This window comes from Rhamphochromis longiceps, linkage group LG5, assembly GCF_057381845.1.
Source record: "Rhamphochromis longiceps isolate RC_006_pf linkage group LG5, R_longiceps_female_GT1.1, whole genome shotgun sequence".
NCBI classification, from domain to species: domain Eukaryota; kingdom Metazoa; phylum Chordata; class Actinopteri; order Cichliformes; family Cichlidae; genus Rhamphochromis; species Rhamphochromis longiceps.
Window position 1 is genome coordinate 40,210,909 of NC_140561.1, and position 17,268 is coordinate 40,228,176.

The 17,268-nt window shown below is 43.4% G+C and overlaps 2 protein-coding genes across 10 annotated transcripts in view; one reads left to right on the top strand and one right to left on the bottom strand.

Annotated features, from left to right (window-relative positions):
* The window catches only part of mmp24 (matrix metallopeptidase 24), a 92,130-nt gene extending 75,879 nt beyond the window's left edge, over nt 1–16,251 (bottom strand). The window contains exon 1 of the mRNA XM_085407667.1: nt 15,848–16,251. Within this exon, the coding sequence (XP_085263793.1) occupies nt 15,848–15,997 (150 nt within the window). The 5' untranslated portion in view covers nt 15,998–16,251. The remainder of the gene's footprint in view (nt 1–15,847) is intronic.
* On the top strand, nt 1,068–8,027 carry LOC146670651 (uncharacterized). 9 transcript variants are annotated; one of them, XM_085407671.1, is made up of 8 exons: nt 1,068–1,264; nt 2,798–3,406; nt 3,651–4,240; nt 4,535–4,714; nt 5,083–5,223; nt 5,491–5,545; nt 5,705–5,858; nt 6,951–8,027. In XM_085407671.1, the coding sequence occupies exons 2-8, from the start codon at nt 3,205–3,207 to the stop codon at nt 7,096–7,098; spliced, it is 1,470 nt and encodes a 489-aa protein (XP_085263797.1). In that variant the 5' UTR covers nt 1,068–1,264; nt 2,798–3,204; the 3' UTR covers nt 7,099–8,027. The 9 variants fall into 9 exon arrangements, with proteins under 9 accessions (XP_085263797.1, XP_085263801.1, XP_085263803.1 ...); XM_085407675.1 differs by having other exon boundaries at nt 3,164–3,406; XM_085407677.1 differs by lacking the exon at nt 1,068–1,264 and adding an exon at nt 1,294–1,412 and having other exon boundaries at nt 3,164–3,406.
* Nucleotides 16,252–17,268: the final 1,017 nt, after the last annotated feature.

Consider the following 17,268-nt stretch of genomic DNA (forward strand, 5'->3'; position numbering starts at 1 on the left):
TCATAAAAAGTAATCGTTTATTACATGATGAAAGACACAGCGCTGAACTGAGATCAGATTTAATAAAGTATCTGCAGCCATGCATTATTAGATGAAGTGGCTACTGTGTTTATGTGAGAGTGAATTATTTTACACCAAATGTTATAAAGAATTAAAGGTTCGTAGAACTAAAGTGAAACAGGTCCAAAGCAGCTCAGAGGTCATTTGCATGAAAATTTAAATTTAATCCAAGCGCCCGCTTTAAAAAATAAAAACCGATGAAAGACTGAAGCTGCTCATGTCCACTCGATAAAAAGTTAATGCACAACCTGCAGGGAATGGCTGAGAATGTAAAAGGGTTCAGGGCGGCTGTTCAACAGGGTCCATGGAGCTCACGCTCATTTTAAACGTGCACTCCGCCGAGTCACATGTTCAACTATACAAGCTGCTGTTCTCCTCCTGCCTCGATGAGCAAAGCTGTTCTCGTTCTGCAGCTACCGTCTTTTATGTTTTCCCCAAATAAGGCACTTCTTAAAATGTGTTCCTCGGTCTTCAGATTGTAGATCAGGTCGGTGTGAGGGGCGGATCGCTGGGTTGTGGGGATGAACGGTCGGCTTCTCTGGTATTTTTATGCGATTTGATTTTTGCACTTCGGTTGGATCAATCGGATCAAAGCGTACGTTGCTAATCCAGTTTATAACGCAAGATCCAAAACGTCTAACAGCAAAGATGTGACCGCATCACTTCAGCATCGTTTCAGCATGCAGCGAAGGCTCGATGTCAGCAGTGCCGTCTCAGGATTGATGGACAGATGGATGAACAGATTTATCAACAGATCAATGGAGATTTTATGGATGGATGAAGCAGAAGGGAAGAGGAGGTCTGAGTGATGGACAACGGGATGTGGGAAGTACTTCTGCTTTGTTCAAACTGCTGTCAGCTTCCAAATGCTAGTCTTCTGAGCTCTGTTCAGACGCACCATAATCAGATAACAGGCTTACAGCCCTGCGCGTCACGCCTGTGTTTTCGCTTTATTTTTGAAAGTTCACAGTAAAAATTCCTGACAAACAGATCAGTTAGTTTACACTGTTAAAAAAATCCGTAAATTTAGGGGTCCCTTTACCGTGGATTTGCTACGGATTCGCTCCGTTTTGCGAAATACGGAAAGTTTGCTGTTGCGCAAGGCAGAATTTTCTCCCCCAGCCAGAATATTCCGACGCCATTACTTTCAGTGCGGTCAGTGCCTACCTAAATTTCTGCAAGTCACAAGGAAAGTTGGAAACAGGTTGGTTGTGTGGAATGAGAATGAGAATGGAGTGCCACCTTGTTCCCCCTCGTACATTAAATGGTCTCGATAGGCAGTTGGTAGTGGTGTGTATGTGAGTGGACGTTTGCTGCTAGCTGCGTTAGCATTAGCCAGCCGCCTGCGCTTCGTAAGTACATCAAAAACCATTTTTTCCCTCCCTCTTACATGAAATTTGGTCTCGATAGTCAGTTGGTAGCCGTGTGTGTTTCATGGTAACATTTGAATGTGTGGGTTTTGCGTTATTTTGAAGCGTGGTTTGCCCAACTAAAGTTAACGTTAGCCCATAAGTTGGATGCGCGCGCTTGTGTGTGTGTGTGTGTGTGTGTGTGTAAATTAGCCACATGTGTGTATTGTTATAGCTCGCTGTGTTACGTTAGCATGCAACTGAACATGGTAATAATTAAAAGGGGTGATAGTTAAGTAGAATCAGATTTCATTGCAGAAAACATTGCAGCCCAAAGAGAGTGGCCCATGCAGCCCAACGCAGATTACTTATTTGAAGGTACCTGAAAAGTGAATATGCTTCACTGTGCTGATATAAATTTATTGTTTTCATATTGATTCTGTTCTGATTCTGGCTATCCGTCAATTGGCAAATTCAATCTCTTAAAAATGTTGACTTGTAACATTTGTGGCTTTAACGCTCGGTCTTCGACTGATTACTTGAAACACTGCCGAACACACAGAAATAATAATAATGTATCTTTTTTATGTGGCCATAGGGATTGCAGAAGGAAGTTTAACACATACAGTAGCCTTGCTGTGCATATGTCACGAGCTCATGTAGACAGAAGGAGCACACAAACATGGAACCGTAATGTGTCTGTACAGTTAAGGTGCTTGTTTAATTTTTGCAGCAGTGAATATGATGATCTTAAAACTTTAAAGTGTCATTTGAGTGGTCACATAGATGAGGGTTTGACTGTAACGTGTCCCTTTGATGGATGTTCTAAGACATTCAATGTAAAGTCATCCCTAACGCATATTTCCAGATACCATAAAGGGTGGGATGTTACCAAGATAGCCCCAGTTCATATATGTGAACTAACAGAACGGTCTTTCCAAGGTGAAGGATCACATGTAGAACCTGAAGAACCTGAAAGTTTTAACATTGATGCAGAACAAAGTGATAATTTCTGCAGTGATCAAGTGAAAGACAACTTCACAGAGAGTCTTGCTCAGTTTTACTTGGGTTTACAGGCAAAATATTTGGTTCCAGCCTCCACAATAACAGAAATAGCAAATGAAATGAGAACTATAAGTGATATTCAACAGGAATATACTGTGGATGCACTAGCCTGTGAACTGGGGCAGTATGGTGTTCCAAGGGAGACTGTAACATCTCTTGGGAATAGTATATACGAGCAGAGCCCTATGCACAAGGCATTACATTATTATTTTAAAAGTTGCATTAGGGCAAGTAAGAACTTCATAAATGTAACCAAGTCTCTGGCTGAACGGCACCAGTTGCTTCAGGCTTATCAGTCTTGTGGTACCTTGTTTCGTTCCCAGGTTCATGTCTCAGACTCAACACGGTTCTATCCAGAGCTCTATGACCAGAACATAAAGACAGTGGTTGGAGAATTTGATTTGAACTCAAGTAACTCAGTTGTCACAGAGAGTGTGCAGGTTAAAGGCACTACATATGCAAATGGAATGCTGGTCTTACTGAGCTACGCAAAAGGACTACTGCAGTTAGGACAAATAGCAAGCATTTTTGTAAAAAATGAAACTACTGTCCTACTTTTGCTTTGAGGGAAAACTGCCAGCTGGATACCTGATCTTGGACTCTATGAACTTGATGAAAATGCTTCTGACCTGTTCAGTTGCCATGATTTGAACAAACTTGATGATTATCATCCACTTTATTCTTACCAGAGAGGTACTCGGTGGCTCATTCCTCTTAAACACACACCAACATGGAACTTGTGAAAAACTATGTCAAGAAAGCAATGCCATCGCTCAGTAGCGATCAGATGGATACACTCATGGCTAAACTGGAGGAATTAGGAGTTCTCTCTGTAGATGACCTGAGCCTTGTGGACCCGGAGGACATTAAAGACACTCTGCCATTCATTCAGTGCAAAAGATTCGTCAGAGCTGTCAAAGCATTGGAAGCAGGTGAGTTTTTGCCCCTCTGTTTTAATGCAAGTTTTCTGAAACTACAAAGGTTTATTCCAAAAATGCAAAAAAAAAGTTGCCATCAGCTGTACATGGCAATAATTACTCTATAATTGGTTTTCATAATTAGGTCCATTTGTATTCCTGGTTGACCCAAACTGGACATTGAGGACCAATGTATTAATTGATTTGCAACAATTGTGATGTGTTTAATTTATGGAGATGTTTGTCATGTCATCCATAGATTCACAAACTCCACCGCAGTTCACCCGGCCTGGCCCCTCATCAACACCTGAACCACAGAGGTTTCAGCTGCCCTCAACACCACCTGAGACAGCCGACTCCCCATCCCAAGACGCATATTCTGTACCATGGCACAAATTTCCCTCAAAAGTCATGGATGAGTTGCGTGAAAAAAAGTACATAATGGGGAAAGACAGACGAGAGATGGTTCGGATCGTCGCTGAAGATTACCTCCATAAACACCCAGGAAGACCTGGTAGACAAAAGCTGAGGGAACTCGCCAGTATGATTGTAGGACAATATCCTGCCTCCTTCAAGCTGACAGAGCCGTTTGGAAACAAACCTTTTGCAAAAGATGGTTCTGAAACTCTCTTTCGTCAGCTGGAACACAGAATTGAAAATATGAAGAGGCCACAAAGCTCACTGAAGAGGCAAGCAGGGGGTGAAAATTCAACAAAGAAAAGGCCCAGGAATTCAGATCTGTATGGATGTGTGGCGTGGGATCCAATCATTGAGGGGGCCGTGTGTAGAGAAGACCTGCTGTCTAAACGAGATGAGTTGAAACGTGCCTTTCAAACCCAGGATCTTCAGGTGGGTCTGCAATCATCCATTACAGATACAGAAAGCTTTATTAATCCTCGAAGGGCAATTCGGTTCCTACAGTCCACCATCTAGACATACAACCATTCACACAGCAATAGTATATAGCAGGAGTAATGCGATAAGGTCTGGGTCCAAGTACAATTTAGGACACATTGTGAAATTGTAGATCGTCTGTAGATCACTATGCCCATAGTCAATTGAAATTGATACCCTGTTTTATTATTTTAATTGGTTAGTTTGACTAACTGTTCGACTGTTTGTCTAACTGCCTCATATCTTTAGGAGTCATCTGTTCGAAAATTGATGACTGAAACATATCCCATTCAGCGTGAAATCCTCAACGATGATGATACCACTATTGCCGTTGTAAAGGACGAGTGGCCGTTCCTGTTTGAAGTTCCTCACCTGTTTGATCATGCATCTAAACTCCTTGGCTTCTCTGTACAAAACAAGCTGGCACAGGTGTGTTGTTATTGTTATTATTATGATTGTGCTGTGCTGCTCCATATGGAGAGAATTTTGTCTTTATTAATCAATCAGAAAAAGATTTGCACCCAAAAAGAGAGTTGAGACCAAAAAAGATAAACTGGCAACCAATCAAATAGAATAACTTGGATGAACAATCAAATGGAATAGATTTGAGACCAAAAATCAGGAAGTGACAACCAAAAAAGCAGGACATTTGAGATCAAAACAGAACAGGTTGCAAATGAAAATGAAATAATTCATTTTTATTTTTATTTTTTTCAAAATTCTCTCCATAGCTCCAAACGAAAATGAGTGTTAGTCTTATGTACTTGTACAAAATTAACACCTTGAACCTTGAACAGGAACTTTCCAAAAAAGAAAAGGGGATCAATGACTTCCTTGACTCCAAAGGGATGAAGATGGGCGAAGGTCCAATACAGCTCATCTGTGGCATTTCAAAATACTTCAAGGAAGACTCTTATAAACTCTTCCACAAAAAAGAGGTAGATGTTGTAGATTTTAAACTGTGTGCAAGATAATTATTTGCATCCAGTGGTGAACCAAGTAACCAACCACAGTAGGAAGTATAGATTCCCCTAATTGTGCTGCTGATATTCTCTATAAACTCTCTATCTATAAACTATTTACATTAATGTTTTTGCATAATGGCTACCTCTGTCTGATGAAGACACTAGCAGATAGTCAATTTGCCAGCAGGTTTGTGTGTACTGGAAACATTAATTCATGTATCATGTCTGTCACCAAAACAGATCTCTGCAGATCCTGAAGTCGAACTCCCAGTGACCCCATGCATCCTAATCAGAGGTTTGTAGTTAAATCTTTTTTTGTATCCCAGCAAGCTGTTGTTAGCTGTTGTTATAAGCTGTTGTTGTGTCATATTTATTAAAGAAATGTTTTGCTTGCCTTAAAATATAGGATTTTTTTTTTTTTGTAAATGGTACATGGTTTTTATCTGTGTTTAAGGTGACCAGCAATTCAAGATTGCTGTTGATGGGTTACTTGTCAATGACCACATCACCTCTCCCATTGTGGCCTTGAGCTACGTCTTCTCCATGTTTTATGTCTGCAACGTCCAATACCCACCGGAGATGGCTTTTACTCTCGAATTCATGCAAAGGTAAGCACTCATTGTTTGGAAATACTTTGTAAATGTGACTTTGCCGTGCCTTTCTGCACCTGACCTGCTTTTTGTCAATCTACACTAAACCCGTTTGTCTGAGATGTACAAGCTCAAAATGTGTCGTCACATGCTGTGAGCTTTTAGATCAGCTGTTATTGGCTTATGATCCCCCTGAATATGGATTTGTTCAGAGATTTTGTAGCTCCCTGTTGAAGACTATTGTTGGAATAAATGTGTCATATCTTTTTAAAGGGCAGGTAACATGCTTTTTGCTTTAAATAGTGTCCTAAGTCAATCAATAACAAAACAAACATAACATGATTCCAGTTGGGAAATGGAGCAAAAACATATTTTTCTCAGAATGGTTTGTTGACACAAAATTCGTTTGAGCTATCTCTTTAAAACCATTAGCACCTGAGACCAGGTTATGTCAGTGGTGGTCAAACCTTTTCATGTCAAAGACACACAAACTGAAATTTATTTGGCTGCAGACCCCAAACTCAAAATATGTTGTTCCAGGGACCCCCCCCCCCCCCCGAAGGAAAGACTAAACATATTAATTTAAAAAATACTACATAGTGGATTCATGCCCAAATGTTAATACTTGTACTGATGTGTAACGTGCACTGAATGTCACAGTTTCTCCACTCCATGTTTGAATAACCCCCAGGACAGTCCGTGTTCAAATGTGCTGTTACACCTTTTGATAGGACAATGTCAACTGTGTTTTCTATCCCCTTCTGTGTTCTGTGCATTTATAATATCCCTGCATACACATTGAGGATGCATGCTGTCATGTGTTGGTGATAAGCAGACTTCTCACCCTTGCAAACATTTCTGTATATGCACAGTGTGAATGCATGTGTCTTGAAAAGACAAAGGAAGAGAGCTTAGCCACTGGCACCAGCACCACAACAACATTGGGTTCTAGACAGATGGTCAACTAGAATGATAGAGAGGTTCACACATAGGGGCATATTGAAGAAAACAAATGTAGGATTTTATTGAACTGCTCCACTCCTGTCAAGCCACACTACATGTGCAAACTTTGTCTGCATATCACTATTGTTTTTTTTTTTTTTCCCTCAGAGTTTTCTTTGGGGTCAATCCTGAGCGAGGCTCCAAGGCAGAGAAGAAGGGGAAGAAACGGCACTTCATTCCTCCACAGGTGTGCAAGCTGGTTTCTCAGCTGAAGGAATTTGAATGCAAGCAGAAGGAATCTGAATGGGCCATTTGAGCTGTTCTCAGAGCTCAGAAAATACCTTTTTGGACTGAATGTACACACACACACACACACACACACACACACACACACACACACACACACACACACACACACACACACACACACACACACACACACACACACACACACAAAGGCAAATCCAAAAACATGGGGCTTGGGAGTAGAAATACAGATTTTTACAGTATTAGGTGAGTTCAGATGTTTTAACTAGATGCCCACAACACACATGCTGCAGTTTCAAATCCCCCATGTTAAGGGGGAGGGAAGGTGGGCGATATTTGTCATTCCAGTTAAGCTTTTCCTGTCATTGTGGAGTTGGAGGTGTAAGTTTTAATTTTTTTTTAGTTTTAAGTTGTTTTAAGAGTTTTAAAAATCTCTTTATGGCATGTTGCACAGTCATCCTTCTAAGGTCATGGTTGTTATTGCTGCACTGATGTTTTATAGAAAAGTTGTATAATGTAATACTTCTAATGTTCTATTTGTTTTTTGTAGAAAGGTCAGCCACTGGTTGCAGAGCTCTGCCTGTCGGTGTGATATGTGGAGTTGGAGGTGTAGGTTTCTGCATCCTCCTGGAGGGGGCTCCTCATTTTGCACTGACAGGTGAGACAGCAACAGCAATGCTGGCAGTTTTATTGTCTTATTTTGTCATTGTCTTTAACAAATCAATTTGTTATTAATGCCTGTCAGCCTGTGGATGCTAAAAAGTTGCTAGATTTGGCATCTCCCTGTTAAAGGACATGGCTGTACTTCTTTGAGAAAACAGCTGGTTTATGTATGTAAAATTTCTCTGAATGTGAAGGTGATGTTCTGAATGTTTTAATGGTTGTAGTGTAAATATTGCAAATCATTCACCACAAAAAGTGAAATCACTTTAAAGCACTGGCAGCTGTTAAAGGAAATAAATAATTGCTGTGATTCTACATTTGTGCTTTATTGATGGTAAACGGTATAGAGAATGGTACAGAATTAAACATTTTAGGATGACTGAAGTGTCCGTAAATGGTATGGATTGAGTACTTAAATAATACGGAATATTCCATTTTAGGTTTGATGGAACTGTCCGTAAATGGTAAAGAAAAAGTCAGGTAAATCTACGGAAATATCTGTTATAGGGTTTACGGAATTGTCTGTGCAATAACGCCGAAATTTATGGAAAATACGGAATTTTCCATTTTAGGTTTGACGGAAATGTCCGTCAATGGTACAGAAAAACTCGGGTAAATCTACAGAAATATCCGTTTTAAGGTTTACGGAAGTGCCCGTACAATAACGGAAAAAGTGCTGGTAATTAATTACCAGCACTTTTTCCGTTTTATAACGGAATTTTTTTTAACAGTGTACGATAGCGATGCACATTGCAGAGGTACACCAGGATGATGCGCCCAGCTGCAGGCGCAGAGCGTAATTAAGTTCACATCCTGGTGTGAAATGGTTTCCTCTTCCTGCGCTGCCACACTGATCAAGCGTAATCCTTCGGCGGCGCACCCGGGGAACTCGCGGAGAGGCAAGATGCTCTTACTCGCCGCACGCACGGATTCATTTATAATTAGAACGGCACTCACATTTCTGTCCTGCTCAGCATCTCCAGCGCGCTGCAGGACTCTCATCTAAAGCTGCAGCCTAATGATGCAAGAAAACACAGTGCTGTGGTATTAACAGCCATCTAACAGCCTCTTGACTGCTGTATGTCTTACACAATGGCTTTCCATTAAAGTCCTGCTGGTGTTTTGCTGTTTACGCTTGTGATTACATCACGACACCAGCTTTACTGGATGCTGAAACAATTACTCGATTTAATCAATTAGCCACCTGACTGAGAATTAATCGGCCTCTGTGCTGGGAATCGTGTCTGAAAAACCTCTGTAATATTGTTAGGCCCCTTTGTGTGCAACTTGATTTTATAAACCTTCATTAAAAAGTTCATAAGATGCTAAAAAAACAGAATATTAAAAGATCTGAATGTGCAGCATCTTCAATCTCTGAGTTAATACTTTCAATCATAAAGCAGCTGCACAGGTCAGAGGCAACCTGTCGCCACAACATCATGGTGCGACTCAGACCGACTGCAATCACTCGCAGACACGCTGGAAACGGTTTGCAGTTAATCTGAGTTTGTGCTGATGAACACAACTCATCTTTGCACTCGACTGAACGGGTTCCACACAGCTGGGTTCTGCTTAAGGTTCCATATAACTGCTGATTTGTGGTTTTCACTGATTGTCACAGTTAATAATCATATTATCAAACTGACTTAACTGATGGGAGACAGACTGTCTCCACCTGTCTCCTTCGATCTGACTGTGATCACTGACCTTTTCCCCCCATGTGACCGTAGCACGGGACAAATGATTCTGCAGCATTAAATAAGGGAACAGCTCAGAGCTCCAGATTAGGGGACCGTGCATGGTGTAAAATGACAAGTTAAAATAAAAATATGGAGTAAAAACAGATCAAACTTCACGTTTTCACATTTCATGAACATTTACGGAAACACAACGAAGAAGCTGAGATGTCAACAGCACGTCTCGGTTTTTGTGCATTGGTGCAACCACAATCGTCGCATTACAAACTACAGTTTACTTCCTGGAAGTCGCATTTATGATCCAAGCAATTAATCGAGATCTGAAAATATTTGGAACTTTCAGACGTCGTTGTGCCGCCTCTCTCGCGTCGTGAGACCGATGCGTCTTTGTAGACGTTAGCTCCCGCCGGGGGCCGTTTCCCTGGATGGCAGCCATGTTTACGCGTGCACAATCTGATTAAAACTGAGATTAGAGCTTCAAGGTGATCCGATCCTGACGAGCGTTTTGTGGATCAAAGGTTTCAACAGATTCAATAATTCTGATACGTGCAGAATTGTCCATCTTCCCAGAAATAGTAGAAGTTGTGATTTCCGACTGTCAGGATTTCTCACACTGACACAGACCAGTTTTCTGTCACTCCCACCACGTCTACCACTAAACTAACTGACCTGCACCGTAAGGATAAATTCTCTCCAAACATGAGAAGAAGTGTTTGCACAAATCCAATTAATGATTGACGCAACCACCTGGAAATGTTGAAAATCTTCTGACTGGCTTGTTTACATAAAGCATTTTTATTCCTATCAGACCTTTGATCCGGTTACGCGCGTCCATGTAAACATGGCTAATGTGTCAAGACACTGCTGCTGATGTATACCTGGAAAGGTTTGGCAAAAGGCATTTATGTGTGAACACGCTGTGATCCTGCTGAGAACATTAAGAAGCTCTGCCAGTCAATCACAACAGCGAGGACCGGTGACAGTCCTTCCTCTGCCAGTGACACATCAGACTGTGCACAGAAGGAGCAGCACATCAGGCAGTCGTGCATATTATGAATTTATATCATGGCGGTTTGAAAAGCACGTAAATTATTAAACAGGGCAGGTTGATTGAGTTCAGCTGAGCCAACCATCCACCGCATCTCTGCTTCCAAGTCCTTTAAACGGCTCCTCAAATGTAGTTTGTCCTCGGCTCGCTGCACCCCGACAGAACAATACTCTCATCAAATGCACAGTGACAACTCCTCTTATTTACAGCTGCAGCTCGCACCGAGCGAGCGGCAAAGGGTGGGTGAGGAAGACAATGGCTGAGGAGGGAGATGGACGGGAGAGAGGAAGACCGAGGCAACACTGTGGATCGGGAAACTCTGAAGAATAACGTCGGCACTTCACTCCAGCGATGGCAAATCGGGACAAAGCTTATCGATAACAGGTGCGAATTCACACCCGCCCACACAGGGCTCGGGTAAGTACAGCACAGCAGGCTCGTTTAGCCCATTTCTCAGGTGTAATGTGGTGTTTATAAGCCTCCAGGGACGGCGCTCCCCCCCCCCCCCAGCGCTCCTCTCCTCCAGGGAGGGAAGAGAAAAACAAAAACCAGCCTAGAGAGGTTTGGAAACGTGCTTTCCCCGTCATAACAACAAACCGCTGCCATCACGATAACTAGGCCTGGACGTTCTCCTCATCGTCATCTTCACATTATTTCTGCCACGTCACCACCACTGGTGTCATTATCCACATCCACAGCGTTATAATCCCAGCAAAGATACTTTGAATCAAAGGGGCATGAATGTTACGCTGCACCGCTCAGTGTCTTCAGCACCCAGAAACATCTTTTGTTTAACAGTGACTCAGCTGATTGGCTGCTAACCTGACATTGGTTAACACTGGGTTAATCATCTGTTTATGAAGCAGCAGCACAACAGCAGCAGCAGCGCCGGCCCACACAACAGTTGTTTGTTTCTTCTAGTCGCAAATCCTTGGATTGAAACACATTTGTAGGTTTGCAGGCTGCAGAAATTTGACCAATTGTGTAAACAGGCGAACAGACAAAGGAGCGCGGACGAGCGAGTCAGCCTCCTTCTGCCTCCGCTCCCCCTCTTTCTCTGCCTGTCTGCACAGAGAAGCATCTGTGTTTTCACTCCTGAGCGGCGGCGTGCCCACCGCTGCAGGGCTGCGTGTTTGTGTCACCGCGGCAGCCTGAAGGTCGCTGCTCGGCCACGAGGCGCCGAAGGGTTCGGAGTGACGGCTGAGTGTCGAGAGATCGATAACTTTCTTTTTCTTTGAATCGCGAAAGCAGGGCATCGTATCAACCACAGTCACCCAGCCTCAAACCCAGAGGTCTTCATGTTTTTGCGTGCCAACGAGGACATCTGAAGCCTGGCTATGAGTCACTGTAATCACTGCAGCGCTGATTTGAAATGAACAGTTTTCCCGTCACGTCCGTTTTGTTGTGAGCACGAACAAAGGAAAATTAAAGTTGAGGAATTACCTCATGCAGTGCAAGTGAAATATCAACATTAACAGGTGACATATTAATAATCTCATGTGGAGAAACAATGAATTTAATTTGAGTAACTGACAGTGTGCAATACTTAAAATAGGCTGAATTCATTCATTCATTTATTCACGATCTGCCACTTCATCATTATTAACTGGTAAATTAAGAAAATGAACTACAAGTGTCACTGCATGCGCTAATCAGAATGAACTAACTGTAAATATGATACTAGTTCAATGAGTGCTTCTGTGGTGGTTTTCACATCTGCATTTATTCATTTATTTGCATTTTTAAAAGATTTTTTCAAGAAGAACCGTTAAATAAAAACTCAATTCCGTGTTTTTACCATTTAAGGTAGAACGTCATTAAGAGCTTTAACCTCCTAGGACCTGGCGTCCACACATTTTGGGTTATTTAGACCAAAATACTCAATTTTGCTCTAGAAGGGCCTGATATCCACCTACGAGGACATTATGCTGCTACTGTTCTATCAAAATCTTAAACGAATATCCTCATATGTGGCTCTTATTTTTCTTAAAAACAAAAATAAGGTAAAAAATAAAATCTGGTAATTCTTTGTTTTTACATTCATCGGGCCCCAATCAGCCCAAATATCAAAGAGAAATTAAAAATGAATGCAGTGGAAGAGTTCAGGTCTTAGGAGGTTAATGTCTCTATAATGAAGAAAAAGTTCATCCATGCAAAACAATCCATTTAAAAACTTTATTTATTTAATTCATCTATTAATTGCTCTCTTTGAAGTCATCAATATGCAACATTTCATGGTTAGAAATGAGCAAAACGAAGCTTTCTAGTGTTTTGTTTTCACATCAGTGATGTCACAGGATTTCTCCTGCATAGAGAAGTATATTTAAGGCTGGAGTAGCTAAATGTCATTCATTTATTTAAAGGCATCAGTATTTATTTGAAGGCAGTCACTTTAAGTTGCAAAGACAAAATAAATGTGCCTGTGTATTTCAGGGTGAGACCAAATGTTTTTAATATGGAGAACTTGGAAATTGTGATTCAGCGTAAACTTGCAATTTCTTTATTACATTTTGCACCAGTGTTCGGGGGGTTTGCTGACAGAAGTGTGCGGAATAACCCTCTGCTTCGTTTGCTTCTCTTTCACCCTGAGAGGGCGTTTAATGAGAATGAAATTAAAGTAAAGCCCTTTTGTTTTAGAATTAGCTTTAATTTTAACATTGTGTGTTCACTAATCAAATATAAGCTTCGCTTTTCTTTGCGGGATTAGAAATATCAGGAAACGCATCGTTTTCATCAAACGAGCTAATACAGACTCACGGCACAGCCTTCCTCCCAAACCTCCAAGTACTGAGACTGCAAACCTCATTACATCCCAGCAGGAGAACTCACAATTTCAAACTTTCACATGATGAGCAGCAGCATGTGAAGCAGACACATGAATAAACGGCACCTGTGACGTGATCAAAAGCTTCCCAGAAAAACATGAAGGCCTGCACAGATGTGACCTCTGCAGCCTCAGCTGTCACACAAAGACTTCAGCATGCTCAGGCAGAAACACACACGCACACAACATCAGCAATCAAACAACTTCCACAATCCATGTGACGGCTGGAGCTTCAAGACCGAAGCTGTTAGGAGTCACCCGGTTCCACGTCCGCTGCCTCCCCACGTCTTCCCTGCAGGGGTTTCAGTAGTTCGAGCTTCAGTGGTTTTCTCAGCCCCGACCGCGTCCTCCAACTAAACACTCATATCTGACAGTTGTTTCTAAAATAACCCTGTAATCCTGAAAGTACCAGTTTAGAGTTCAGGGCACATACGTGCACTTATTTACACCGCTGCTAGAAGTCGTTTAAACCTGAAACTTAACGGCATGTTGCAATAAGCTGCTGCACAAACATGTTGTTTGTTAAGCCTCAAAATGTAAAAAAACCCCAAAAACTTAGCAAACAATATAAACAATGCATCGATTTTAACAGTAAGAAACAAATGACGTGATGAACTGCCAAAAACTGCAGTTCCTCCAACGTCCAGCAGAGGCTGCAATAAATAGGCTCAAATAAACTTGTTTACAGCCTGATATATACAAATAAATAAATACTTTCAGAACAACTGTAGAGGACCTGAAAATGTTTTTATAAATAACATCTGTTGTTTTTCATCTGCTTAGATTGAATGAAGGTTTAAACTTTGCATTATTAGAGGCGTGGCCTCTCTGATTGACAGCCTATGGATGCAGCTTGTTAACTAAGATAGCTAGTATTGATAATTTAGTAATCCACTACTGCGAAACACATGTGGCCACTTGTGGCTCCATGAAAACTAACATGGCGAAGTCAGAAAGCCACAGCTTAAAAATGCTGTGGCTGCTTCCATCTTTTACATACAGTCTGTGTTTGGTACAGACTGTATGTCACATCGAACATTTAATGTTGACCAAAGGCAGCTGAAACTTAAACAAGGCAAACAGCGGTGACTTTTAAAAACTGATAAAAAGTCGTTGATGTTTATTTTTTCCATGAAAAAACAATGAAAAAGACCAGATTCCATTTTATTCCATGAAGTCACTAACATTTAAAATTTAGAGGGCTTTTAAGTTTTCAGCGAGATGTTAGGGGACATCACCCTGAGCGGAACATTTGTGGAAAGGCATTCAAATGAAACTGAACAACTATTCTGAGAGTACTGATAATGTTTTTGCAGCATGTGTTGAGTAAACGCAGCTGAAACAAACACCGTCCTGAGTAACTCGTATTCATTTTTGTTATTTTTATTTCTTTATAAGAAAATGTTGGAAAATAAAAAGAGACAAATATCTGCAGAGCTCCGCGGGTCAGAGGAGACGTGTGTTTCTGTTCATCACACATCAGCGTCATTACAATATTTCGGGTTTGTGGAGCCTTAAACAAAGACTTCACCTTCAGCTCTGCGACACGTCACGATGGTGCGGGTTTGTGTGTGTGTGTGGGGGGGCGGCACGGCTCATTGGTTGTTTGTCTCAGTTGGAACCGCTGCAGCTCAGACGGGTCTGTGACTTCACAGCCGCGCGCGGCACAGCCACGGGCGCCCCTTTGTCTCTACCAAAGTGTCACTTCACAAAGACCACGCGCCGAAAACACCCACTCTCATCACGCGTGACCCAAACGCTCAGCCAGGTATCATCCTGCCTCTCAGCAAACATCGCAGGGCCGCACGTGCGCTCTCCACACTTGAACTTTCTGTGCGGCCCGAGACAAAGCCCGGCCCTCGTGCACGAGCAGAACAGGTCTGAGCATCCGCGCGCACCTCTCCTCCGACTCCCAGCCAGCTCCATGAATTATGGAGGGAGGCTATATTTGGAGTGTGGAGGCCGAGGGAAGGGGCTCGCTGTGCTGCTGGAGCTTTGTTCACTGTACGCGCTCATCATTTATTGACTGGTGCCACGCGCGCTCTCCTGCACGCGCACATTCACCCTCAGTTCTAATTAGGGGATGATGGGGGGGGGGGGGGGGGGGGGGTTAACAGCTGTCCATCAGCTCCCCCAAAACGCGCGTGTCCCAGCCGAGAGTTTCTCACACTTGCTTCATCATTTAGGACCTACTCCTCCTCCACCTCCTCCGCACAGCCAGAGGAGGAGGACAGCCAGATATCTGCGATCCACGCGTGACGAGACAAAAAACTACCAGGAGCGTTCACGAGTAAAGGCAGCGGGCATCCCCCCAGGATGGGAACAAAAGACCCTCTCTGACTCCCGGGGGGTGGGGGGCTGTCACTTTAGAGTGAGGTTCGAGGCTGGGGAGGGAGATGATTTTTTTTTTTTTTTTTTTTTTGGGGGGGGGGGGGGGCACGGACGTGAAAAACATCCCGAGGACCGCACGACTCTCTGCTCCAGCCTGCGCGCGTTAACGCGGGGAGTGATGACGGCGTGGGTGTTTACCCCACGTTAACACACGCACGCACACCTCCTCACTCACCTCCACGATGAACGTCTTCTCCTCCCCGCACGCGGAAACGACCCAGAACAAAAGCGGGAAGTAGCAGGTCTTCCAGCAGAACCCCGGGAGCCCCGCTTTCCTCCTCCTGCGCCTCACTCCTCCACCTCCGCCTCCTCCTCCCGTCGCCATGGCTGTATCCCCGAATTCCCCCCCTCCTCCGCCTCCGCTTCCCGCCGGTGATGTCCAGGCTCCTGCCACGCTCTTTTACCGGAGGAAACGGTCCGTGCGCTCCTGCTTCATCCCGGCCACGGTCACTCGCGTCTCCTCCTCTCCGGGTTCCACGCACCGCTGCTGTGATCGCGCTGTGGGTTCGCTTCACTGAAGGGGCGAGCGGCTCACGCAGGTGCAGCGGGAACAGCTGAAGGAAGCCTGGCTACAGTAACGCGGGGATGCTGCTCCGGTCTATCCGGTAACAGCAAGGAGGAGAAGGGGGAGGGACCGAGAGAGGGAGAGAGAGAGGAGGAGAGAGATCGATGTTGTGATGGATGTTGTTGCAGTACCTCTTTGCCCACACCAGGAGCGCTGCAGACGCAGAGGACTCGTCTGCGCGTGTTTTATCGTCCCTTAGAGGGTCGAGATTTCAGAATCAGAAAGCTGGTTTGGACGTTGGGGTTGAAGTGGGCTCGTTTCTAATGGAAAAAAGTAATAAAGAAGTCATGGAAACTTTACATTTCCACACATTACACAAAGATGATGCTTGAGAGGTGCGGTCAATGGATGAGAGGCGTTGTGTTTAAAGTCAGAGTCGTGAAGGTCGCCTAGAAACATTTTCAAGGACAGGATGTCTCTGTCAGGATGATCCCACACTGCTTCAGTAATGCTGGGGCCCGGGCTCTGGGGGGGCCCATCCACGACTGATACTGTGTGTGTTTTATATCCACTTTATTTCACTGCACTGCCAGGGTTTGGCATCATTGTCCTGCTGAAAATCAAAGTTTACAGATAGCAGATCAGACTCTGGTGGTCCTTTTCTGAGTTCATAATTCATCAGTTTATTAAAGATCTCCAAAACCACTGACTGACATGATGCTGAAACCATGACAGAGCCTCCGCCCGGCCTCACAGATGGCTGCAGACTCTCAGTGTTGGACCTCCTCCTACATACTGACCATTATGTGGATCCATCTCTCCATCAGACCTGTTCCTCTGATCTTCAGTTCAGTTCTTGTATAATTTTCATGCCTCAGTTTTCCTTTATTAAGAACGGCTTCCTGACAGCTGCCAGTCACTGAGACATTTCTGATAATCAGCTAAACGTGCAGATCATCTCTCAGGTCCTGTGTCAGGGCTTTGCCGGATTTCTTCCCGTTTCTTAAGAACATGAATTTCAGATGCTGTTCATTTACTCTTCCACGTCTTCAGTTTCTTCACGTGTTTAAGGACACACTGCACACGCTGCA

Excerpts from the sequence above, each read along its gene's own strand:
- LOC146670651 (XM_085407671.1), top strand. The coding sequence starts at position 3,205 with ATGGAACTTGTGAAAAACTATGTCAAGAAAGCAATGCCATCGCTCAGT. Across the intron at positions 3,407-3,650 it reads TGTCAAAGCATTGGAAGCAG|ATTCACAAACTCCACCGCAG; the intron begins GTGAGTTTTTGC and ends TGTCATCCATAG. Across the intron at positions 5,859-6,950 it reads ACTCTCGAATTCATGCAAAG|AGTTTTCTTTGGGGTCAATC; the intron begins GTAAGCACTCAT and ends TTTTTCCCTCAG.